Here is a 27,155-nt window from a genome sequence, read left to right as displayed (position 1 = left end):
TCCGGAGCCCTTTGTGAAGTGTTACATCTCTTCAACACTTGTTTTTCTGATAATACTCATAATTTTCTTTTCAATTTGTTAAAATTTCTTATCTATCCGGTCACCTATCTCGGCCGCCGGGCGTACGTCGCTGCAGGACGCGCGTTGACCAGTAGTAGGACCTTACCTACTTGAAAAACCCTGTCTTTCTTCCTGGCTTGCTCTATAATGATCCAATACAAATGCAATACCAACAACAACTCAACAGCAACAACGCAAACTACGACAACAACCCACACATTGCGCATTGTTTAGAGCGGTTATAAAGTGTTGAAGTGCTCAAATTCGAAACTGTTTCAACCTGTCACCTGTCAGAATAGAGACCAGGCAGTGCATTGAATCGCGTGATTGGACTGCGAACCAGTCAAGTGATTCATTCAGGCAATGGAGCAGTTGCTGCTTCGGACGTCATATGTCAAGTGATTTGAAGCAAGCTTCGAAGCACTGCTTCTATGGAATAGGAAGTCCAGGGTTTGAAGCACGTATCGAAGCTTCAGTGTCAAACTGCCATCACTAGCTGTTAGCACTCTTTTTCGCTGCGCGTCATTTTGACGGACAGGATCGTAAAATCTCCGTCAAAATCCAGTATTAGCCGTCGGCCTTTACACAAATCTGACGAGGGGGCTGAACTCTTCGTGAACTGTCAACGGGGGGGGCGTGAACTGCAGACATTTCAATGATTTGTACGGCAAAGTTAGGTTTGGAAACTGTATCATTTCCTTTTTGGCGGGCATGCATAACACGGCATTACACCGGAGCCATGCTGCGGGGAAACTTTGGCGCTGTTCCGAGTTTGTTCTAATCTGTCAAAATGACGGACTGCTTTCATATTTTTCCGTCATTGTTAAAAAAAAATCTGTCATAGACGAAAAATATTCGGTTAACGCGACCTCTGCTCAGAGCTCACAGCTCCTCATATCTGTTCAGAAACTGGACAAAAATTAAACATGAACAAACCACAGACTGTCTGTGTCATGGCGAATACAGTCGCTGTTGTATCTGTGTCTGTATCATGTTGTTACACTACAACGTTAGCTTAGCCTGATTGATCTGATCTCCATTCAGAAAACACGCATTTTAAAAGGTTTTTCGCCTGCCGTGTTGTCTGCACACTTGTCGAAGCATTAAAGCATGGCTTTTTACTAAACGGTATCAGTATGTAGTCATTCCGGCATCATTTTGAAACGTGTATTACAATTAAATCACAGTAAAATATGTTCATTTTGTTGTAGTCGGTATCTACCATAAGTGCAATGAGTTCAAAAATATGCAGCATCACTTGAAGTCAGTCTATTATTTTCGGGAGCGACAAGGAATGTCTCATGATACGTCGATCAAGTGGCACCTGCTAACGGGGTGGTGGATGATAGGCTTACATCTAAAAACTTTATTAAAAGAAAAACATAATTTTTTTTTTTTACTTTTCTTCCTCTTTTTACTTTTTTTCGACTGGTCAATCGCGATCGACTGGTCGATGACCACTGGCTTACACAGTAACATACGCTTGGTACGGCTATACTCAACTCACCTCGACTCTCCTCCAGGTTTACAGCCCAAAAACCTGTGAGCCCTGCCTTAAACTTGGCCATGTTGTTGCTGCTAACCAGAACCTCTTCACTTTTATTAGAAGCAGGTCTTTGTACCATCTATTCAAGGTAATATAATGAAATCAGGGGAAACTAAACTAATTTGGAAAGGCATTAGAGTCAATTAGGTTATCATTGCAAGGACCTCAAACATCTGCTTGCACGATTTCACACACAAACATTTCATTGTTCATGTTACGACCAAAACAAATCTATAGATAATTAACAGATTTTTATCATTTTAATAAATGTAATTCATTAATGCTATCAATTGTATTTTTGACTCATCTGATGTCTTTTGTGAGTTTTGGGTTGTCACAATCCCAGCAATGAACGAATATGCGTGTAATATTTCTGTACGTATTCAAGGAACATGATTTCCGTAGAGATCTCAGCTGCCAGACAGATTGCAACATCTACGCCTGTAGAAGCTGCTGACTATGAGCTGCTGAGGGAGGAACAGAAAAGTGAAAAGTATTGCTCATTATAGCACTTACTCAGTTTTGATTAAGATAACTGGATTTAAAGCAAACCATTACCTGCACATATAAATAAATCCTAAAATGAGAGCAAAGCCTGATTTCATAACCGCAATATTTTACGTCTCTGGCTTTAATTCCTCCTTCTCATGAACCAATATTCTATAATTCCATAAAGACTTGGGCGAAACTTTGTCTGAAGGGAAGAAAAGAAAATCCAGAAGGATGCAGTGAAGGCCTTTGGTTGCTATTCTGAATTACAGTTAGCCTCAGGTTGGTCAAACTTCCAACCATGATTTTTTCTTTTGGTCTGTAATTGTAGCCAACACTCAGCCAGGAGGTCCGGCTTCAGTCCTTCCATTCATAAAGCTCCAAGTGCCTCTTAGTGGCGTTTGGATATTAAAACTTTAAATCTTAACCACCCTCACTTCCCAGCTCCAACACTCTATCTTTAGCTCCTGCTTTCCACTCTTTCGTGCAGGCATGCCTAGTCATCAACCTTCAATTACTCAGTCCGTTTTCTCAGGCCCCACAGCATCCTCAAAACGCTGGCACCAAAAACAGTCAACAGTCAGAACCAGCAAAAGCAAGGCAATACAAATACACGTACAAATATGTATATTGTACTTCTCAGCCAGAAATAAAACTGTGATTTTTAAACCAAATGCTTTAAAGGAATACCAATTTTGTATTCCTATATTTTACTTTTCAGAGGGAAACCTCAACTCATGTTTGGTCATCTAAATTAATTTTATTTTGTATTATTTAAGGTTCTTGTAATATTGATTTTGTTTACAGATCTACTAATAAATTAGCCAGGACAATATCAATATTAGCGTCTGATATTAGCTTATAGTAGTTGCTGTTCAAAATGACAAAGACATATTTGAGCTGATTTAGACACTCTGATATGTCCTGCTTAGTACATGTCTATGTGAAAAGTGTTGCTCTAATTACCATTCATTTCTGTTTAGTTCACCTCCGCTCTAATGTGACTTTTAGCATCTTTAAGCTCATTATTTTGCAGACGTAGATAGCGATTAGCTGGTGAATATATAGGGACATTTAGCAGCTAAAGGGGCAGATATTATTCACATGAGTAAACCTAAAAAGGGGTTTCTTTTCTCATGGTGTTTCTGTTGAAAGAAGGAACAAAGTCCTGATAAATCACTGTCACATTATTTGAAGTCTCATAATCCTTTGGCATCTGGATTTAGCAATTGCAAAGTTAGCCTATTTTATTAGATAATTAAATCATTCTCAAAGGGAGACATTGAAGACAGTATCATTTTGGTCTCAGAATAGCACCCAATTATCATAAGTCAAACATCAAACCAGTCCCACCACAAAGAACCAATATTACAACATTATGTAACATTGTGTAAACCAGAAAATAATAGTTCACATTTGATCTTCTCCTAAAGGAGGAACAGGGGGCAAAACACATTCAACCGATTCATTCAGACACACAGATGTGACTGGTTTCAGGCTAATGTGGAAAACAGAGCTGTGCATGTTGGGGGACAAGCCCTGTCCTCAGCAGAGGTAATTAAAGCCACCAGAGAAGCATTAAGTCACGTGTGGAGTGCAGCACTGTTTGGAGGGGCAAAACAATGGTTACAGACCCTTCCCAGAAATACCACCCAGCCAGCCTGCTGTGAGAGGAGAGCTCCTTATCGTGCTCTACTGCTGTCCATACAAAACATCTCCCCTCATAATTACATGTTTATGCACAATAGACAGCGAGCTAACCCAGAGACCTATCAAATCTAAGTAGTCGTTTACATTAAAACCTCACAGTGGCCAGATTTAGATAGGGAGGCATTAATTCTGACACACCAAAAACAAAAAAAAGATCCAAATGAAATAAAAAAGCAGCCCTGCCTCGCTTTGGTCACAGCCACTTTCATGATGAGATGCAGTGGCATATCTGCAGCCAAGAAACTCGTTAAATGTCGACTCCACCCCCACACTACTCTTTCATTTATTCTAGGAGTTCACCAAAGATGCCCGTGGCTCAGGGAGCGCTCACCTGCGGTCGCTGATGTTGGCAGTTTAAATTATATGGAGTAAGGAAAGAAAGACTACACTAAACCCAAAGATATTTTACACAGCGGTTTGAGCATGAGGATCACCATGTTAAATGATCCTGTCTAGTAGTTAACAAGATTATATCTCACATTCTCACACTGACTTGATTACTTTAACATTTCAATGCTTTAATAATTTTTCTTATTATGTTGCTTTATCTCCTCTTCGTGTGAATTAATCATATTTAAAAACAGACGACCTGTATTCCAAAATTCTCATTCCATAGGTAGAATAGTGTTTTACTTATCAAACAGGTTTCACAGTGTTTTGAGCTGGAGATATACAGTATCTGTCACATTCCTTTTCACTATCCAAGAGTAGCTGTAACTGAATGGCCCATACTTCACATATTTGTCCCTATTTTTGAGGATGAACATTGAAAACAGTACATGTGCAGAAAGATATAAACAGCTTATTGCGATATGAACTTTCTACTAAACAGAGATGTGTGCTCTGTTGCCAGGCAACAAGCAGAGATCCCAGCAAGTGTCTCCAAGAAACTGTAGCTGTTTTTTAGTCTTCAACCCAAGCTATATTGAGTTTCTGCTAGCTAGGGCCTTGTTTGCACATGATGTGTGTGAAGCGAAACACAGTCTTGTCAACAGTTTGATGCTCTTCCCCTAAGTGAGAGTTGGTTTTGGAAAGGACGTGCAAACGGAGGCGAGGAGGAGGAAGGCTGCCGGCAGAGAACCGAGGAAGTTACCAATACAGGCTCCAAATTCTTCAAAAAATCCTCTCTGCCAATGTTTTATGAGAAGGAAAAACGTTGACTCACTGTCATGCCTCAATGACACACACTGCATTTTGGTGAGAAGCACTGAGTGTAAACAGAACCGACTCAACGGGGTAACTTCGATGCCTCTCTTCTTTTGTTCATCCTGAATTTAGACAACAAACCTTCAATTGGTACATCCATCAAAGTACTATGTGTTTATTAAAATAAGGCATAAAGTAACAATATACTGCAGTTCAGATGTCTTGGAGAAAGTTTGGAAACAGTATGATGAAACACAGTTATACACAGTGTTGAAATGTAACTAAGTACATTCACTCAAGTACTGTACTTAAGTACTGTTTTCACACACTTGTAACTTACTTAAAGGGGACCTATCAGGCAAAATGCACCTTTGTACGTCTTTTATACATGAATATGTGTCCCCGGTGTGTCAGGGAACTCACCAAGAGTCAGAAAACACAACCCTCTCTCTTTTCCTCCATACCCAAATCTCTTAAAAAGGGGCTGCAAGGGATCTGATACATACTGATCCAGATTTGAACACTTTTCTGAACTCCACCAATCAGGAGGAGACAGCCACGGACATTTCTGTTCGAAAGCGCTGGAGACGCTGTAGTACATATTTCAGGCCACCAGATGGTGCTGTTCTCACTGAATGAATGAAAGCATGAAAGGCAGCGTTAAATTGAGCGAAATGAGGAATGGATCAAATTCATGATCTGTTTGGTATTTTGAAAAATAAAACGTATAAATATACCTTATATAGGTATGGCCCTACAATATATTATTCAAATATAGCATGATAGGTCCACTTTAAAGAGCAACTTGCAGGTTAGAGACACCAGTGAATAAATGTGTAGGAAAATGATGAATACACTAGATTTTCAAAAAGATATACAGAAATATACACTACAGTGACATCTGGCGTTGTTTTTGTAAGAAATGTTCACTTCCGCATAAAAAAGCCTCCACACATGACCTCCCGCGTGTGACGTAACATGGGGGAGAGCGGCCGGTCTAACGTATGAATAAACATGGATCACAATGCTAGTTTTGACACAGAAGAGGTTGAAAATATATATTCGAATGCATATGATTATAATTATGAGCCTGCTATGCGTCCAAGAGACCAGGAGCAGCCAAGGATTAGAAGAAATAACGGCCATCGGAGAGAAATGGAGCTGTGGTGAAAGGAGAACCAGTGGAGAACAGGGCAGCTGTCTTGGTGAGTGACCGGCGTTAGCTAAAGTTAATGTTAGCTAACGTCAGTCACATCACAACATTGTAAAGTTAGCAATCATATATCAGGCTANTATTACACTGGTTCCTCACTGCACTTAAAAGAAAGATGGAACCAGTCCAGTTCTTTGGAGGTCTACCACTGGTTCCTCACCAACAGACTAATAAAGCTGGGATCGTCCAGTTCTTGGAAGTCTTTACACTGGTTCCTCACCAAACCACTAAGGAACGTGGATTAGTACCAGTTTCGAGGTCTTTTACACTGGTTTTCCTTCACTGACACTAAGAAAGTGGATCCAGTCCAGAGTTCTGATAGGTCTTTACCACTGGTTCCTCACTGAGACACTAAGCAAAGTGGATCAGTCCAGTTTCTGAGGTCTTTACATTGGCTTCCTCACTAACACTAAGAAGTGGATCAGTCCAGTTTCTGAGGTCCTTTACACTGGCTTCCTTGTTCTGTCAAAGAAACTGATTTCAAAATACTGCTGCTGGTTTATAAAGCTTTGAATGGTTTAGGGCCAAATACATTTGCTGATCTCCTGGCCTAAATGATGAACCATCCAGAAATCTACAGGTTCTTCCTGGGACGAGCCTTACTTGCTGTCCCCAGAAGCATAGGGATGTTTACCGAGCCCCCGGTATTTAAACGGGCCCCGGGCTGATTATTAAAGACCGTGGGTACCGCTTAGCTGCGACGCTATCGGTCTTCTTTATCGGTAAGGCTACTGAAGAAGATGTAAAAAAAAATGTGTTTTCATATGTATTATGCGTACAATAAACATTATATTTGCTTTTAGTGTCGCCAACGCTCCCTTTCTAATCGTAAAAAAGGACTGCAAAATGGTTCCATGGATCTATTTTTAGTATTTTCGCATCTCTCTCCCCCGGCCCTGGCGTTGCGAGGGCGCGCGCAGGTTTACAACATGCAGTGCTACATGCAGCACACACACAAACGGAGGGGAGGGTGGCCGCCCCGGATTGGAGAACCGGCCTCGAGTTTGGTTGAAACTGTTACCCGTGGTCTCGATGTGGCAATGGCTCGTTTTCAAAGTGCAATAAGAGTTTAGCATGGTAAGGCGGATAACACGAGCAATTTGGGTTCTAAACATAAGCCAAAAGTGCCACTACCATTCAGACGGTTAGCGGATGCCACCGGGTTCGACTGTCTTTCTAGTAGGCATCTGTAGCCCCAGTCCACGAGGTACGTTTTCCCACGCTCAGCGGTATTATGCTATGGCTGAGCAGCAACACACGGAGTTAACTCAACTGTATATAAACATGATCGTTAATGATTTAGATGGTAATCTGAGTTATTTATTTTGTTAAAGTTTCAGCTATTCTGTTTACAGTTCTGTCATCAGATTATTTAATACGATTTGTTAAAACATTGTTGTTTCTTTTGATGTGAAATATTATGTATTTAATTTAAATAAAAAGCAATATTAGTTTTGTTCACAATTTGTTTAGTTAGTTTACCTTATTTTTCTCCAAAAGAACCGATAAGAGTACCGTTAAAAGACCGGACCGATAAGCGGTATCGAGAAAAAGTAGTAGTATCGTTAAAACCTTAACCATACCCATCCCTAGAAAGCAGGGTTCAGTTGTTATGCTCCAAACATCTGGAACAAACCCCCAGAAACCTGCAGGTCCGCTGCAACTTGTACTACTTTTGAATCCAGGCTGAAGGCTATTCTTTTTAAAGAACTATCCATATCTCAGACTGCACTGTAACTTGTATTCATGTATATATATATTAGCTTGTTTTATGTTTATTTTATTCTCTTTGCTTTTAATGCCTGTTTTTAAATGCCATTATAATGTGTTTCCGCTGCACTATTTCTAAATGCTCTTAATGTTTTTCCTTTGAGTAAAGCACTTTGAATGCCTTGTGTTGAAAGGTGCTGTATAAATAAAATGGCCTTGCCTTGCCTTAAACAACGTATTTATTTAAAAAGGTATAAATAACCTTTGAATGTATTACTGATTGTAATTAGAGAATTAGTTTGAACATGATTAATACTAAATATGATACTAGTCTTTGTCATTCAAAGGGTTATAGATGCTCTGTTTGCACCCCCTTATTACCTGAGTCATTCTGCTTTGCCTACTCTAAAGTAACCAAGAGCCTGAAGGAAACTCCTCAATAACTCCTCACATCTTGATTAAACCATTATGATGACTAAGACTAGATTGTCTTGATTCAAATAAACTTGAGTATGCTAATATCACCTTTTGTAGAGACTCTGACTCTTTTAGTCAATTTTGACCTTTTTATTTCTATTTGACTGAAGTCACACATATGGTCTGTTGCTTTCTATAACAATCAATCAAATGTTATTTATACAGCTCAATTACACAAATTACAGATTTGTTTCAGGGGACCCTTTCTTTCCCAAAAAAGAAAAACCCCACGATTACCAGGGAACATTTTTGAACAGAGATGGGAACCGTCTTCCAGGACGGACAGACGTGCAACAGATGCCTTCTTTTGTTTTAGATATGATCATTGAATCATGGGTGTACATCAGTAGCATAAGCTAAATGTGACTTTTGATAAGGCTGTCATATCCCGTCTGACGGTGATTGTGTAGTAGAAAAATGATGCAAACAACATTTCACTCCTAGATTTGAGGAAGGATTATAATAGTGTGGGACTGTCAAAGACACCAACAATGGACACATTAATAGACACTTGTGGTAGAAAACAAAGAGTAAGACACATTTCTGAGCGATGAATTGCAATATAATCATAGAATTCAATTATTTTAGCTTTATGTATTAGATGTAGTTCTATCCTTTTAGATGAACAGGTACTTCCTGTAGACATCAGCTGCTGCAGTTGCTGACTCACCAGAAGTCCCAGGTAGCAGGAGTGAGGTTCAGCAGGTCCTTGTCATAGCCTTTATGCTCCACCAGATACCTGGCAAAGCTCTCATAGATCAGCTGCAGAAACAAAGAGGACATCATAAGACCACCACCACCAAACACTGAGCAGCAGTAAACTTAACTTAAAATATACTCTCTATAACGTTATCTGTGTGCACACTGTTAGGTGCTGGCGAGTACGGTTTTTAACTGGGAACAATGCCATAAGGCTGAGAGTAATTACAGGATAGGCTGTTCATTCACTTTGGTTTGGTCATTATGCATTACGCATTGGTCTTTAATAACACTTGGTTAAAAGAGAAGTCTTGTGCATGGTTGCCTGCAGTAGTGTAAAGTAACTAAGTAGATGTACTAGTACTGTACTTGAGTACAATTTTAAGAGACATGTACTTTACTTTGAGTGTTAGAATTTGTTGCTACTTTGTACTTCTACTCCACTACATTTCAGAGGTAAATGGTGTACTTGTCCTCCACTACATGTATTTAATAGCTTTAGTTACTTTACAGATCTGGATGAATGATGTGAAATATAATCAAGTGTTGAATCAGACTTTAGTTCCACCTGGAGTAAATCCACAAGCTACCCTGCAGTATACAAAGTCATTCAAACTAGCTGCACCTTCACCAGCTTTGAGAACACTTTCATGATCAATCATTATAAAACATATCGCTTCGAGATTTGTCTTGGCAGATGAGAAGCGCTATATCAAATTACATTTATTATTATTGTATTATTATTATATATTATTCTGAAATGGACCAATCTGCATAGACTACTTTTACTTTTGGTAATTTAAGTAATACTTTTCTACTTTTACTTGAGTAACAGTAACATGACGAATGCAGGACTTTTACTGTAACAGAGTATTCCTACAATCTGTTACTTCTTTGNGATTACTGTACATTACATTACCATTGCATTTAGCTGGGACGCTTTTATCCAAAGCGACTTACAATAATGCGTTCACCAACAAAAGTACAAACTTGAAGAAACACAGGAATCATATAAGTACTAGGTTCAGAGCTAAAAAACATTTCAAGCGCTACTCAACTGGGCTTTAGAAAGCCAGCCTTATTTAGTATAAAGTGCTTTTGTTAATAGTTCTAATCGCTCGGAAGTGGAGTCGAAAGGAGATGAGTTTTCCGTCTGCGCGGGATGTGTAAGCTTTCTGCTGTCCTGATGTCAATGGGGAGCCTCATTCCCACCATTTGGAGCCAGGATAGCAAACCCACGTGTTTTTGCGTGATGGGAACTTGGAATCCCCCCGCAGTTGCTGGGTGCAGCGAAGCTGTTGGGCTGATGCAGGAAGCGGAGTGGCACGTGCTGGGGTGTACGGTTTTAACCAAATTCCCTGGATGTAGGAAGGGCCAGATCCATTTCGCAGCATGGGTACGCAAGTACCATTTGTCTTGAAGTGGATTCTAGCAGTTACCGGAAGCCATGAAGGGAGCGGAGGAGCCGGCCGTGGTGTGGGAGAATTTAGGAAGGTTGAAGACCAAACGAGCGCTGCATTTCTGGATGGCAGCTGGCAGAGGTCGGATGGCAGCACTGCAGGTGGACAGGCCAGGAGGAGTTGGCAGTAATCTAGGCGAGAGATGGACGAAAGGGCCTGAACCAGAAACCCTTGAACGCTTTCTGGGTCAGGCTGGGGACGTATCCCCTGATGTTGTAAAAGGGTGTATCGGCAGCAGCGGTTGTAGCAGGCTATATTTGCAGGTGAAGGACAGTTTGTTTATCTAGGTGTCACCACCTAGATTCCTTGCAGTCGAGTGGGGAAACCATCGAGGTGGCCGATGTTGATTGTTAGGTCAAGAGTGGGACAATCTTTCCCCGGAAGGAAAAGCAAGTTATATCTTGGTCAAGGTTGAGCTTCAGGTGTGAGCAGACATCCACTGAGAGATGTCAGCTAGACAAGCAGAGATTGCGTGCGACGAACCTGGGTCTCAGAGCGGGGAATAGGACAGAATTAATTGGGTGTTCGGTCAGCGTAAGCAGTTGGTATGAAAAAAAACCATGCGGGCTTAATGGACTGATCCAAGCGAGTTCGTGTACAAGGAGAAGAGGAGGGGACCACAGGAACCAGAGCCCTGAGGACCCCTGTAGTGTAATTTGACCAAGGGTCGGACCTCGGACCCTCTCCAAGGTTACCCTGTAGGTGCGGTCGTTGAGGTATGAGGTGAGGAGGGAAAGTGGCAGAGCCTGAAAGCTCCAAGTTCTTGGAGAGTGCGAGGAAGGATCTTGATGATTCACCGTGTCGAATGCAACAGACAGGTCCAAAAGGATGATGACAGAGGAGAGGGAGGCTGCTTTAGCCGTGTGCAGTTCCTCAGTGACAGCAAGGAGGGCAGTTTCTGTTGAGTGACCTGCCTTGAAACCAGACTGGTGCGGATCCAGAAGGTTGTTCTGATGGAGATAACAGGAGAGTTGTTTAAAGACAGCGCGTTCAAGTGTTTTAGACAGGAACGGGAGGAGAGAGACAGGCCTGTAGTTTATAACATCAGATGGGTTGAGAGTGGGTTTCTTTAGGAGAGGATTTACTCTTGCCTCCTTGAGACTGTTTGGAAAGTGACCAGAAGTTAGAGAAGTGTTGATGAAATGGGTGAGAAATGGTAGAATATAAGGAGCGATAGTTTGAAGGGATAGGGTCCAGAGGACAGGTGGTAGGACGGGCAGAGGTAATGAGGATAAGAACCTCACTTGGAGAGGGAGGGGAGAAGGAGGTCAGTCTGTGGGTGAAGGGAGGGTCTGGTGACCCAGCGGTGAGTAAAGGTGAGTCAGAAAAAGAAGAGCGAATATCATCAACCTTTTTTTCAAAGTGGTTAACAAAGTCGCTTGACAGAAGGGAGGAGGGGGAAGGGGCTTTGGGGGGGTGGAGAAGATGGAAAATAGTTTTTTGGGATTGGAATAGGAAGATTGGATCTTATCTTGAAAGAAAGTGCTTTTTGCCTGAGAGATCAAAGCAGAGAAAGAGGAGAGGAGAGCCTGATAGGTTAGGAGGTCGTCATATCACATCACAACATTGTAAAGTTAGCTACCATATATCAGGCTATAACTAAAGTAGTATTGATAATATAGTAACGTTACTGGCAGGACTTGATACTGATCCATAACATAAACTAATGCGCAAGTATCAGCCGTATCTCGCGTTACCTAATGCAACTCCACACTACGTCTTACGGTGCTGTGTACCGGAGGGGAGAGAGAGAGAGAGGAGCGGAGGGGGGAGAGCATGGGTGGCACCAGGATTTGTTTGCTGCAGTAGCTTAGCAGTTGCTATATGACAGCACGACGTTGCTAGTTAATTTTCAAAATAAATTAAAAAAAACAATACCAGTGGACCGAGCACGAGCCTGTTCATATTGTAGCGTTCACCGCTATTCAAGATCACAGAACACGAGCCTTCAATGTCGAAAACGTTCCCCTTTTTTTCTGGTATTGACGGCCACGCCTTACAGAACCAATCAATAGTATAACACTCATTATGACTTTTCTGCACACTCGAACACAACTCCTACCGTCTTGTACTCCCTCCACACACACCGGAAAACGCACACACACACACCTGGAAGGGGCGGTCTCTCCCTAACTCCCACCAACAACATTTTCTAAATAACTTTACAAATGTACTAAACTGTGCACATCATCTGATAACTGAAATAACTATTAACTTGGACACGCTACAATATTATCATTAATATTTACATAAAAAAATTCCTTTGACACTTATAACATACATTACTTTGCTAGGTAAGCACAACCAAAATAAGTTTGTAAAAGCAGAATTTGAACACTGTTTCTGTGCTCCTACAATATTTTAGTACACAATAGCGATCGTTCACTGTTTCAACTGGCATGCTGTGACATTTAACCTCATCACCACACTGCAAACAGACAGACACACACACACACACACACACAAACACACAAACACACACACACACACACACACACACACAGGGTTGTCCGGCTGGACCGGCTCCGTTGGAGATCGCGGTCGTTTACGCTGACTTGTGAGAAATCTTTCCATTTTTGATCTGTGTTCACATACTGAGAATTATAACAACATTAGCCAAGTAACAGTTTGCGCTTTAACTTACAACGACCCCTGATAGATCTTGCGAGAATGTGTATAAATATATATATAGACACATTTTCATAACAAAACAATGGGGTTGCTAAGCCGTTGCTAGGCCAATTGTTGGAGTTGCTATAGCTATAGCAACTCCAAGCTACCCCCTGGCGCCGCCCCTGGGGGAGAGAGATGTAATACGGTTTCCTGATAAACGTTTTGTTTGATAGGTTTCAGCTGTGGAGAGTATGTGCTGCAGAGAGGTGGATGCACAACGCACCCAGGAACGAAAGCTAGCTCCGGTCCTTTTCCTGTTAGGGAAACTGTGGACTCGATGTCCATACAGGCTGGAGTTTGTGCAACCTGCACCCGTACAAGCTCACCATGATTTACAAATGGTGAAATGCAATGTGAAATTACCGAAAAAATAACAGCTCACTAAATCACAACCGCTCAAACCAACTACAAACTACTACCGTGGATTGGGCAGAGAAGGAGTCCGAGAAAGTTGCTCCCCCATGTGACGTAATATGACGCGTTTGACGTATGACGTTAAAAAAAAGCAGTTTTTAGTAGCAGAGCTCAAAACGGCTCCTTTCCCTCTGAATTCCTGCCCTTATGTATTGTAAAACATATCAAATCCCGCATTAACATTTGTAATTGTAATTTTCAGGCAAGGTTAAGCATAAATGTAGTAAAAAAAACAACCTTTTTACTTAAAAACTCTTTAAGTAATTGTATGTAATGCTACATATACTTCTACTCCACTTTTAGAGGCAAATTTCACTCATAGTTACTTTTTACATGTAAAAACACATCAAATATGATCAAGATGCAGTACTGTACTACAAATATAAGTAGTATTTTACACAGTAAATCCCCATATTGACAATCTTCAACATTTAAATGGTCCTATACATGTACATGTAATTGTGGATATGTATTTGTTAAAAAAAATGGCTAATATAATCTATAATAATAATAATGTGAAAATAGCCATTATGCATACTGAGAACTTGTACTTTTGATACTTGAAGTATATTTTGCTCATTATATTCTAGGAAATTAACATTTTCAATTCAGGTATTCAGATTATTTTAAGACCATAGTATTTGTACAAAAGTAAAGAATCTGCATACTGCCTCTGTTAATACATTACATTGGACATTGCAGCTTGATCTACTGCCTTAGTGTATAATCACTATGAATTCCCCTGATCAGAGGATGCCATGTATGCAGTATGCAGACATCAGGTACAACAAAAGCCTGTTCCAGGTTCCTCTGCTGCTCTTCAGAGGATGGGGCCACTCAGAACACCTCTCTACTACCCCCTGCTGTCTGTAGGCTGCACTGTGGAGCCCGGCAGCACACCACACACCGGTTTGTAAAAATCATAGAGGATCAACAAACAAAACCTGCCAGCATCATGACAGGCTTCACTGTGTGAACATTAGATTAACACAAACCAAGCCGATGGTGAGCTTAATGCATCTCAATGAGTGAGGAGGAGTGACTGTCAAACCAAGATATTTAAAAAAAATTTAAAAAAAGGGATCACACTTCTTTCAAGCATGCATTAATGAATGGAAGTCATTTTTGATAGAATAAAAAAAGAACAGAAAAAGTTTGTTACACACAGTCTACCACATCCTCCCCAGATTTGAGTCTTCGGACTGGGGGTAAATATTGTCCGACCGACAGTCTTTACCTTTTCCAGAAAAACACCCTGTCACAAGGACTTGGTCCATAATACAATGATGTTTTTAGCTATGAACAGTTTGTACACCCGTGCTAAAAAAGGCCACTAACACTCCTGACTCATCTGTCATAAAGTGCAAACTCTGAATAATGTGTATGTATGAATGAATGAACGATGTTAAATTCAAGATCTGAACATCGGCGTGGCACACATTTAAATGCTGATCACTAAACCAAGTAAAGGAAGCAACTCAATTATAAAAAAGTGAATTTGAGAGGAATCCCTTATTATTGCACCGTACAGACAGAGAGGGGGAGACGGGGAGGAGAGAGAGGCCTGTCACTTCAGGGTAACGGTCCTCCCTCTCAGACATGGCACCCGTCATTAAAGATGACATCAGAGCAGGGAGGGCCCTCCACGTGAGGAACATCATCCCTGATGCTGCAGAGCCGCTCAGTATAAATACATAGAGCCTGCTGCTGAGGGGAGAAGCAGCTGCCGCTCAGACAGACGACTCCACAACTAAGGATATAACAGCGCAGTGCCGGGACAGCAGCCTCCAGACCCCCTGCTGTTTCTCTGGAGCATTAACCTACCCGGTAAGGTGTTTTTGGTGATTTGTACTCGGTGCATGGGGGACTCCCAACTGCAGCCTGGCTCTCACTATAGAGGGTCACTGCTGCTGTATCAGCTCTGTGCTATGGCTGGGTTTCACTTGGAGACATTTTGTGTTTGTGATGCAATAAGTTTCACAAAAGAACATCCTTATTCAGAAGTGTTACAAATGGATGCTTTCCACAAAGGCTGCTCACTTCAGCTGCCTAAAACTGATAGAGTAAAAAGATCTGGATACATTTAGAAATGAAAGATTGTGATATATATGTGCAGCTATCTCCCCATCCTGTTAGATGACCACTGCACTGCAGTGTCAGAGTGCAGAGGAGCAGGTGCAGAGACACTGAGGTTATATTACACGGTAACCTGGTTGCTGTTTGACATTAAACACAAAGAGAGCAACAATGCTTCTTCTCATTATCGAATTCTGTCTTTGCAGGTTGAGCTTCCCAAGATGGACCTGAGGGTGACAAGCGTTCTTCTCGTCCTCCTAGCTTTGGCTGAGGCGACCCCTGATAGGTACTACCATGTGCCAAAAGTGAACAAGGGGCCCTATCCCGTCAAGAGTCAAGGTGAGTCACTCATGTCTTTTCCCATCAGGGTTGTTAAAACCTTTTACTATATCAGCAATCATGAACATTTAGTGTTAAGGAGATCTGGTATCTGATCTGAAATGTTTGCAAATACGGAAGGTTAATTTAACTCAGTGAATAAAGCAGGAACATAATCTACTTATGATAAGCATAACAAATAAACTCAGCAGAAACTCTATCAGCACCACATATGACATATACAGGTACAGCCTACAATTTCATATAACAGAATGTTTTGAAAATACAACATTCCTCTGTGAATGACCTCAGGAGGCACTGTGATCCACTGGCAAATCCAATTAGGGTAATACCTTAAACCACTGATCTGAAAATCAGGGTAGCCATGTGAACGCATCGTACTGCATCAGAACCTGATCAACAAGACACATTTCTTAACCGAGTGCAGCTTCTACTCATTTCCCTAATCATCATTATCCCCCACACTCTGACTCTTCTCTTGTGCAACCTGGCAAACTGTTGGCTCACACACATCAGGTAATGAGGCTTCTAAAACTCTATTAAATGTCATCAAGGTGCACACCCAGCAAGGTCCAGCCCCCCCTCTGATTGGCTGAGAGCAGAAGGCTGTGGTTGAACTGGCTGAACTGCTGTAAATTATTCTAACTGTATCAAGCTGTGAGTAGGGGTACAGCTGTAAAAGGGGCACTTGTGCCCTGTATCATTAATGACTCAAAAGGAGAAAAGTCACATCTGCATGTGTCATCAACTACCAAGATAGTGTATACACTGTATTTTAGACCAGAACTAGTAGTTCAAATGATGTGTTTGACACCTTAACCTTTATTCCAGAGGTTTTGACAGAGGTTGTGATGTGGTTTGACTGTGAAAATGAATATAGAATAGAAAGTCAACAATAAGAGCCCACATTTGACAAAGCGCACAAACAGATGCTGTCACCACGTTGTAGGCACACCCTGACAAAATGCTTTGTGTTATTAAATTCACGCCACGTAATTACAAAGAAAAAGAAACACAGACTGCAGAGAAACACTTTCGCAAGATCAAACAGTAAATCTAACAAAACACGGTCAGTTTACAGGAGCTTCACGGAATAAAGGGGAGCTTATTAGAGACAGGTAAATGAAGCATAACACGTAATGCTCTGAACATAAGCATAGCAGTGCTTTAGAGACCAGGTTCAGATAGTGTGGCCAGTGTGTGGTGCTTTTGGCTGCTAACAAGTCCACTTCTGGCACAAATACCCATATGGGGTTTCAGGCACAGTCTTATGTGGTTTGAAAATCACAGACCTGTAAAAGCATTGTTTTCTCAAAACCCCGTTTCAAAGATAGGCCAACACCATAGGTTTGAGAGTAATAATCATAAGTTAGTAGGGATGCATCCACAATTATGGCATAGAAAGGAATGTAGTCTGATAGCTTATTATCAAAGGTCTTTGCTTTGCATAGTTCATGCTGTTTTTAAGTTAGAGTCGGGTGTCGAGAGTTTATGTAGGACATAAGATTGACTTCCAACTGAAATTGAACAGACATTTAATGCCAGATTTGTCCCATGTAAATTAGCTTTAAGCTAACGAATACAGTAAGTCAAATGGCAACATTTACGAATCGTAAATTCGTAAAATTGTAAACAGTTCCTCACAAATCAAATCAAATCCCGACAAATAATTAGGAGAGAAAACAACAAGGGGCTTATTCCCAATCTGACTGTCCCCTTGTTTGAGTCAAATAAGGAAAAACGATGTCTTTTCTGCCATATATTGGTTTTATAGGGTAGGGTTATGTTGACTTTAGTGATGAACATAGATAAGTGAGCAATATTCTCGAGTAAAACAAACTGACACTCCAACTTGGTGTTTATACATGCACTCATTTGACCTTAACCATAAACACTACACTAAATGCATCAAGCGGATGTTGACAACTTGCAGACCACTAGCTATGTGTTCAAGGCCATGGGTAGTGTAGGAAATTGAGGGGTGCAGTAAAGTGAGGGCAAATGCAACTGAAATGCACAGGAGCTGGTGTGTTGCCAGCAAACATAAGCTTGGTGAGAGCATCCCCACAGAACCAGTGGTGTTGTGAAGACTCTCCTGAGACAAAGGAGCGCTGTCCCCACAACCTGCCCTACTATATTAAGGAGTAGTGTCTTATGGAGTAGAGTACCAAACCTAGGGTTATTCAACTACCAAGATGGCATCTTATGTAATACAAGTAAAGGCAGAAGGTTCTTCAAGCACTTCTTGATCAAACACACTTATGTTCACTGACAGCAACGTGGAATACCGTAAATAATCCTTTTTACATTAAAGGACATGATTGAGACAACATTGTAAACCTAGTTATAAACATTCAACCAAAAGAGGAAAAAAACAGGGACATCAGGATGTGTGAATCATATTTCCTAAATAATGACGTAAAATATTTTGTTTATGTATTCCCTAGCCGTTGAAGGCCAGCCAGGTCCTTCAGGGCCTCCAGGTGAGCCAGGACCAATGGGACCACCTGGACCTTCTGGGATGAGTGGTACAGGATATACAGGACCACAAGGCCCAGCAGGACCTCCTGGACCCAAAGGCTACTCTCAACCAGGTAAACCTGGTGCTCCAGGGGGCTCTGGAAAACCAGGTACCCCTGGCATCCCCGGTCATAAAGGTGAACCTGGCCAAACTGGACCAATGGGTGCCAGAGGTTCACCTGGTCCACATGGAACACCTGGACCTGCTGGAATTTCTTCTGCTGGAAAACCTGGACAAGGTGGCATGCCTGGGGCAATGGGACAGAGAGGAGAGTCTGGTTTAAAGGGACATCCTGGTATTCCTGGTCTTCCTGGCAACAAAGGAGAGAGAGGCATTGGAGTTCCTGGGGTCCAAGGACCACCAGGCACGGTTGGACCAATGGGCCCATCTGGAATGCCTGGCAAATCTGGAGTTGGTAAACCTGGTGCCACTGGCTATCCTGGAGAACCTGGCAAGAGTGGCACACCTGGAAGAGACGGCACTTCTGGGCCAATGGGTATGCAAGGCCCTAAGGGTCATACTGGGGCTCCAGGTATAGGAGCACCAGGGAAATCAGGCCAGAATGGTACCCCAGGTACGCATGGACCTATGGGTGCTAAAGGTCCACAGGGTCCAGCCGGTCAGCCAGGATCCCCTGGCATGCCAGGTGTTGGCAAAACGGGCGAATCTGGAATACCAGGTAGCAGAGGATCCCCCGGTACATCCGGAACCACTGGACAGAAAGGAGAGCCAGGCCCAACTGGTTTTACTGGTCAGCCAGGTGCTCCTGGTCAAATGGGCCCAGCTGGTCCACAAGGTTCAAGAGGATTCCAGGGTGAGGGAGGCCCAGCAGGGCCTAAGGGCGACATTGGTATGGTTGGCGCACCAGGCCCAAGAGGAACCAAGGGTGAACAGGGAGCTCAGGGTTTCACTGGTAAACCAGGTTCCCCAGGTGCAGTAGGTCCTGCAGGACTTCCAGGGCATAATGGTCTTCAGGGTCCAAAGGGTGCACAAGGCCATGGAGGTGCACCAGGAGTCCCAGGCTCAAATGGTGCCCCAGGACCAAAAGGACACACAGGACCTGCAGGAGGACCAGGAAAAAGTGGTGATAATGGAAGACCAGGATCCAATGGACCAGTTGGGCCCAGCGGTCCGTCAGGTCTTCCTGGACTTAAGGGTCATTCTGGCCTTCCAGGCCCACCTGGCCCAGCTGGCATGACAGCTAAGGGAATTTCTGGTCCTCAGGGTCCATCTGGAATTCCAGGTGCCAGAGGTCAAGATGGTCATCCAGGCCCAGGCGGTCCTCCTGGTCCACCTGGCCCACCAGGAGAGATGATGTACCACCATGAGAAGAGCATGCCAATCAAGTCCCATGAGGTTGTGATGTCCCATGAGATGATGAAGGCCCCAATGTCCGCTTTCAGTGCTGTGCTGACCAGAGCCTACCCCCCAGCTGCAACCCCTATTCAGTTCGATCAGATTGTTTACAATGGGGAGAACCATTATGACCAGCACAGTGGTGTGTTTACCTGCCAGGTCCCCGGCCTCTACTATTTCAGCTATCATATGCATGTCAATGGTGCTAATGCATTGGTGGCCCTCTACAAAAACGAGGAGCCAGTTATTTTCAGCTATGATGAGTACAACAAAGGTTTCCTGGATCAGATGTCAGGCAGTACTGTTCTAATGCTGCATGGTGGTGACAGAGTCTATGTTCAGGTCCCTGATGAGGAGAGTAATGGCATATTTGCAGCGGATAATGTTCACTGCTCTTTCTCTGGGTTCTTGATTGCCTCCACGTGATTTCATTAATTCAAATACATCTCAAAACCTTTCAAAACATTAACAACTCGAGCAACAGATCAGTATATAAAATCACAAATGTAGTTTTAAAAAATATATATGGTGCTAATTTTCAAGTTTCACTGCCTCATAAAGATCTTTACAAAAAAATACTTTAATTTGCAAAATAATTTATCAATTGACAGACCTGGAGTAAAATCTTTAAAAGGATGGTTAAAAATGATCCCTTTTCCCAAGTTAACCATGTGTGTGCCTTTGCCATTTTTAGAAACATGAAACAATATTGGAAGATATGTTAAGTGTTGCTTTACAACTGCCTGTAGCATTTACAGCACGTCTTTTATTTGTATTTGTTTTTATTAATGTCTGATGTTTAAGACTTTTTCTGTAATATACAAATACTAGACATGCAAAACTGTTGTATTAAATGTTATTCGAGATCAGCACATTCTCACAAGCACTGTGACCAGCAAACCAACACAGCATGAGAATCTCAAACTGCATTTTTTTTCAAAGCAATAATGTCCCATTGGATGTGTTAAGTTATGTACCACTTGTTGACCAAAACACAGAATAAAACTTCTAGTTTGAAAAAGAAAGTATTGTGTAAGTTGTTTTTTCTTATTTACAGTATGGGTCCTTGTTAAGCCATTAGAAATAGGCAACAAATGATATTGTCTGATGTTTGGCATAAAAGACATACCTTTGAAGGCAGATGTTTTATAATTGTGGTCGATGGCAGCAACCATGTCTTTCCAAAAGTCGGAATTCACCTCGTTTCCTCGCTGTTCACAAAAACATGAATTAACAATTTAATTGTTTTTCCACATGAAAATCTCAAGCATTCATTTGAAACCATAAATTATGAGATATTACCTTATGCAACATGTCCACAACTCTTCCGCAGAGGAGAGCCCCTGGCAGGTCAAAATAGTTGTCATAGAAATAGTATTTTGCTGCAAAGACCAAAGAAAAAGTCTATGAAAACTAGTGACAGGTGATGTGAAGAAAAGGGAAATTCAGAAGCTTTAAGAAGCTTTTTGGTACTTTTTCATAGTCAATGTATAACCTAGAGTAGATGGCGGTCAGCCCACTTTAGAGAAACAGACAGGACTACAGGGAGTGAGCAAAGCAATGTCCTGCTGTGGACAGGGGAAGCAGCATAATGAATTTAAGCAGACTTAGAGATTTGAAGTATTGAAGAGCACAAATTACTAGCCTCATTGACCGTTGCAAAAAGGGCTGTCTGAAAGCAAGATAACGCAGTGAAAAGATAATAAATAAAGCGTACATTAAAACGGATGAATCTCTTTAGGTGGTAAAATGTGTTTTGCTCCAGCCCCTCGTCTGCCTGTTTCTCCAAACAGTGGCCGTGTATACCGCTGTCTACTGTAGTTCAAACACTGACATCCTTAAAAGCCAACAGCATACAACTATTAGGTATAAAGATGGATACAAACATCATACCGGATCTTGTGAAGGTAGTATTGAGGCTGTTGAAATGCCCCCACTCTCTCTTAGGACCATAATGTTTAATGATGTCTTCCGTGCTGAGGTCATTGGTTCCATGTGTCGCTCTAAAAAAGCAAAAAATAACTATTTTCTAATATCTGTTGATTTGGTTGACGGATTAAATATATTTCATGCACTAAAAGCATACCGTAAGACGGTTCCATCTTCAGCCAGCTTCACAAGGTTTCCATCCCCCAGATCCACCACGAGTCCTTTGAAACTGAACACAAATGTAACATGGTAGAAAACTTTATAAATCACTTCTCTCTTCCCATATACTCAGCTCCTAGAATGAACCACTCAGTGCCGACCAATCAGGACAACAAAAAGATTAGCTTACTGAACTGCCACAGTCACATCATTTAAAGTACATTTAACAAAGGTCCCAGTAGGAGTCTAGTAACACTAGACTATCAAATTGTTTTCTTCTTTATTGCAAATACTAGATACCTTACTCTATTTTACTTTAAGATCCTACAGAGGTATTAATCTAAGAGGAAAACATATTCTTTGGTTTAACTTCTCTCCTTGGTTGTTCACAAGAAGACTTCATTTTATTCATAGGTCACAAGACAAAAGTCTGTGAAGCACTGGAGCTTAGAGTAGGTCCTGAGTGCGTTCAGTAAATTTGCTTCGGTTTATGTGGTGCATACAAAGACAACCAAGAAATAATACGTAGCAAAACAAAACAAAATTAAAATAAGATTGTTATAACAGCTATTTAAAAAAAAACTATGTTAAGACTATTGTAACAAGTTTAAAATAAATACAATATTTACACAAAATATAATAATTTGAGAAACTGAGTACAGTCAAATATAATAAAATATGATAAATACTACATACAATATTCAAGGTGGAGAGCTGTGATATAGGGCCTTCTGTGTTTTAGACCCACTGAATCAAAGTGAACTCATCCCTTCCATATAAATGTTTTTGGAGTTGTTGTTTGAACTCATTCTGCTTCCTGATGGCTCAGGACCCCAATAACATAGGGAGCACAAACAGATCAGGCATAATGACACAACCATGCAGCATAATTGTTTCTGAGCAGTTACTAAATCAGCCTACTGTCACCCTAAGAATATATCTAGGACTAAAAGACTAATGTCACAGCAGGATTTGGAAAAACTTGTCCATGCTTTTATCTTCAGTAGACTGGACTACTGTAATGGTGTCTTCACAGGTCTCACTAAAAAATCTATTAGAAAGCTGCAGCTAATTCAGAACGCTGCTGCTCGAGTCCTCACTAACACTAAGAAAGTGGATCAGTCCAGTTCTGAAGTCTTTACACTGGTTCCTCACTGACACTAAGAAAGTGGATCAGTCCAGTTCTGAAGTCTTTACACTGGTTCCTCACTAACACTAAGAAAGTGGATCAGTCCAGTGTCTGGGTCTTTACCACTGGGTTCCTTCACGTTGATCATAGAAAGTGGAGCAGTCCAGTTCTGAGGTCTTACCACTGGTTCCTCCACTGACACTAAGGAAGGGATTCAGTTCCAGTTCTGGAGGTATTTAAGTTCTGGAAGGTATATTACGACTGGTTCCCCACCAATCCTAAGAAAGTGGATCGAGTCCAGTCTGAGTCATCTTACCACTGGTTTCCTCACTGACATTAGGAAGTTGGAGTTGTCCAGTTTCTGAGGTCCTTTACACTGGTTCTCATGGACACTAAGAAAGGTGGATCAGTCCGTTCTGAAGTCTTTACACTCGGTCCTCACCCACCCCACTTTTTTAAGAAAGTGGGATCAGTCCAGTTCTGAGGGTCTTTACCACTGGTCCTCACTGACACTAAGAAAGTGGACCAGTCCCAGGTTCTGACGTCTTTTACACTGGTTCCTCCCCCAACCAATAAAGTGGACAGTCCAGTTCTGAAGTCTTTCACTGTTCCTCACACACGTAAGAACGTTGGATTAGTCCAGTTCTGGAGGTCTTTACACTGGTTTCCTCACTGCCACTAAGATGAAGGGTCAGTCCAGTTCTGAAGGTCTACCACTGGTTCCTCACTGGGGACACTAGGAAAGTGGGATCAGTTCCGTGCTGAGGTCTTACATTGTCCTCCCTAACACTAGGAAAGTGGATCAGTCCAGTTGCTGAGCTTTACACGGCTTCCTGTCTGTCAAAGAACGATTTCAAAATATGCTGCTGGTTTATAAGCTTTGGATTCGTTAGGGCCAAATACATTCTGATCTTCCTGTAAAATGATGAACATCCAGAATCCCAGGCTTCTGGGACGAGCCTACTTTGCTGTCCCCGGGAAGCAGTAGGGAGGGGTACCGAGTCCCGGTATTAGACGGGCCCCGGGGATCTGAATTATTAAAGGACCCGTGGTGACCGTTAAGCTCCGACGCCTATCCGGTGCTTTTTACGGTAGGCACGAAGAGATGTAAGAAAATATGGCATATGTACTTATTGCTACATACATTGTATTGCAAGTTTAGTTGTCGCCAACCCCTTTCTAATACGTACATTAAAAAGACTGGGGCCAAATGGCGTCCATGAGTATTTGTATTTGCGATCTCTCCCGCGCTTGGCGAGCCGGGGCAGTTTCAGCACATGCAGCTGCTACATCGGCAGGCACACACCACCAACGGAGAGGTGGGCCGAGGAACGCGCTCCGAGGTGGTAAACTTTTACCCGTCTCGATTGTGGGAACAATGGCTCGTTACTCAAAGAGTGCCAATAAGAGTTTAGCCTGTAGCAGGGCTACCGGAGCAATTTCTGGTCTAAACAGTTTAGCAAAAGTGCACACATTCAGACGGAGGAAAGCACCGGGTTCGAACTGTCCTTTTGTTAGTAGCCTGTACCCATCCACGTGTAAACGTTTCCACGTTCAGGAGGATTATGTATGCTTAGCAGCGAGCACACGGAGTAACTCAATTATTATAAACATGGGTTAATGATTAAGGGAGGTACGTGAGTATTCATTTTGTTTAAAGTTTCGCATTCGGTTTTACAAAGTTCCTTCATCCGATTATTTTAATACGATTGTTAAAACATGGTGGTTTCCTTTTCGATTGTGAAATTTATGTATTTAATTAACTAAGCAATATTAAGTTTGGTTCACATTTGTTTAGTTAGTTTACCTTTATTTTTCTCCCCAAAGGCCGATAAGCAGTCACCGTTAAAAGACCGGGGACGGGATACATGCGGTATCGACGAAGCAGTGTAGGTAGGTAGCGTTAAAACCTTAGCGCCATACCATCCTAGAAAGCAGGTTCGTTGTTTGCTCGAATACATTCTGGAACAAACCCCCAGAAACCTGCAGGTCCGGCGCAACCTTGTTACTTTTGAATCCAGGCTGAAGGCTTATTCTTTTAAAGAGAACTATTCCAATCTCAGATGCCTGACTTGTATCATGTTTATGTTATTAGCTTGTTTAGGTGGTGTATGTTTATTCTCTTTGCTTTTAAATGCCTGTTTTTAAATATGCCATCGATATAATGGGTGTTTCGCTGCATCTATTTCTAAATGCTTTCTTAATGTTTTTCCTGTTGAGTAAGCACTTTGATTGCTTGCTGTTGAAGAGGTGCTGTTAAATAAAAGGTGGGCCTGGCCCTGGCCTTAAGCAACGTTTCTATTTAAAAATATTAAATACCTTGAATTGTATTACGTGATTCGTAATTAAGAGGAATTAGTTGGAACAACTTCGCATTAATACTAAAATAATGATACTAGTCTTTGTCATTCAGAGGGGGAGGGGGGATGCTCTGGTGTCAGCCCCGCCTGATTACCTGAGTCTTCTCTTTGCCTACTCTAAAGTACCAGAGGCCTGAAGGAAACTCCCAATAACTCCCTCAGCATCTTGATTAAACCATATTGGTGAGGCTAAGGACTAGATATGTCTTTGATGCAATAAACATTGGGTTGACTAATATGCACCTTTTGTAGAGACTCTGACTGCTTTCAGTTTCAATTTGACCTGTGTTTATTTTCCTTATTTGACTGTAGTCCCACACTGATGGTCGTTGCTTTCTAGTAACACATCTCATTTCAAAAGGTGATTATACAGCCTGCACTTACACAATTACAGGATTTGTTTCATGGGACCCTTTCGTTTCCCAAAAAAGGAAAACCCACGATTACAGGGAACAGTTTTTGGAACCAGAGGATGGGGAACCGCCCAGGCATCGACAGACGTGCAACAGATGCCTTCTTTGTTTTTCAGATATGATCATTTGATCATGGGTGTACATTCAGTAGCACTAAGGGCTAAATTGACTTTGACTAGCTGTCATTATCCGTCTGACGGTGATTGTGTAGTAGGAATGACTTGCAAACAACATTTCACCTCCTAGATTTGAGGGCACAGCATTCATAACAGTGTGGGGACTGCAAAGACACCAACAATCGGGGACATTATAACATTGTGGAGAAAAAAAGAGTAAGGATCACATTTCTGACGATGAATTTGCTTATAATCATAAAGTTCAATCTATTTTGCTTGTAATGGATAAGATGTAGTTCTATCCTTTTAGATGGAACAGGTACTCTGGACATCAGGTGCACTGCAGGTGGCTGCTCACCCAGAATCCCAGGTAGCAAGGGAGTGAGGGTCAGCAGGTCCTTATCATACGCCTTATTCTCCACGATACCTGGCAAAGGCTGCTCATAGATCAGCGCAGGAAACAAAAGCATCATAAGACCCACCACCACCCAAACAACTGGACAGGCGTAAACTTAACTAAGAATATACTCTCATAATTAACGTTATCTGTGTGCCCACTGTTGTAGGGTGCTGGCGAGGTACGGTTTTTAACTGGGGAACAAATGGCCATTAAGCTGAGAGTAATTACAGGATAGGCTTTCATCACTTTGGTTTGGTCCAATTAGGCATTACGCATTGGTCTTTAAAACACTTGTTAAAAGAAAGTCTTGTTGCATTGGTGCTGCAGTGTGCATTTAACTAAAGTAAGATGGTACAGTACTTTACTTGAGTACATTTTTTCAAGGGACATGTACCGTTTACTTTGAGGGTCAGAAATTGTTGGCTGACTTTGTACTCTACTCACATCATGTCAGAGGTAGAATTGGTTATTGTCCTCCATCTAACATGTATTTAAATAGGCTTTAGTAACTTTACAGGATCTGGATCGATGAATGGAATAATCAAGCTGGTTGATCAGATAGTCACCTGGAGTCGATTCAACAGCACTAACCCTGGCAGGGCATGGACAGGAAGTCATTCAAGGGACTAGCTGCACCTTCCCAGCTTGAGAACCTTTCATGATCATCATTTTAAAACATGATCGCTCGGAGAGTTTGTCCCCTTGGCAGATGAGAAGCGTATATCAAATGGTACAGTTAGGGTGCGTATGGCGGTTGTAG

The 27,155-nt window shown here is 41.9% G+C and overlaps 2 protein-coding genes across 2 annotated transcripts in view; one reads left to right on the top strand and one right to left on the bottom strand.

Moving 5' to 3' along the window:
- LOC104967300 (5'-nucleotidase domain-containing protein 1-like) overlaps window positions 1-26,605 on the bottom strand; it is a 108,810-nt gene extending 82,205 nt beyond the window's left edge. Inside the window, exons 1-6 of the mRNA XM_010796712.1 lie at window positions 26,554-26,605; window positions 26,360-26,393; window positions 21,976-22,053; window positions 21,783-21,892; window positions 21,192-21,271; window positions 21,019-21,100 (exon numbers count right to left, since the gene is read on the bottom strand). Of these exons, the coding sequence (XP_010795014.1) occupies window positions 21,019-21,100; window positions 21,192-21,271; window positions 21,783-21,892; window positions 21,976-22,053; window positions 26,360-26,393; window positions 26,554-26,605 (436 nt within the window). The remainder of the gene's footprint in view (window positions 1-21,018; window positions 21,101-21,191; window positions 21,272-21,782; window positions 21,893-21,975; window positions 22,054-26,359; window positions 26,394-26,553) is intronic.
- col10a1b (collagen, type X, alpha 1b) lies at window positions 15,316-20,910 on the top strand. The gene is made up of 3 exons (XM_010796294.1): window positions 15,316-15,424; window positions 15,880-16,012; window positions 18,460-20,910. Exons 2-3 carry the CDS (start codon window positions 15,895-15,897, stop codon window positions 20,313-20,315), a joined length of 1,974 nt encoding a protein of 657 aa, XP_010794596.1. The 5' UTR covers window positions 15,316-15,424; window positions 15,880-15,894; the 3' UTR covers window positions 20,316-20,910.
- Window positions 26,606-27,155: the final 550 nt, after the last annotated feature.

Source organism: Notothenia coriiceps, unplaced genomic scaffold (assembly GCF_000735185.1).
Source record: "Notothenia coriiceps isolate Sejong01 unplaced genomic scaffold, NC01 NC01_scaffold00037250, whole genome shotgun sequence".
In the NCBI taxonomy this organism is placed as follows: Eukaryota; Metazoa; Chordata; class Actinopteri; order Perciformes; family Nototheniidae; genus Notothenia; species Notothenia coriiceps.
Note: the sequence above shows the minus strand (reverse complement) of the source record. Positions and strands in the feature narration are given on the sequence as shown.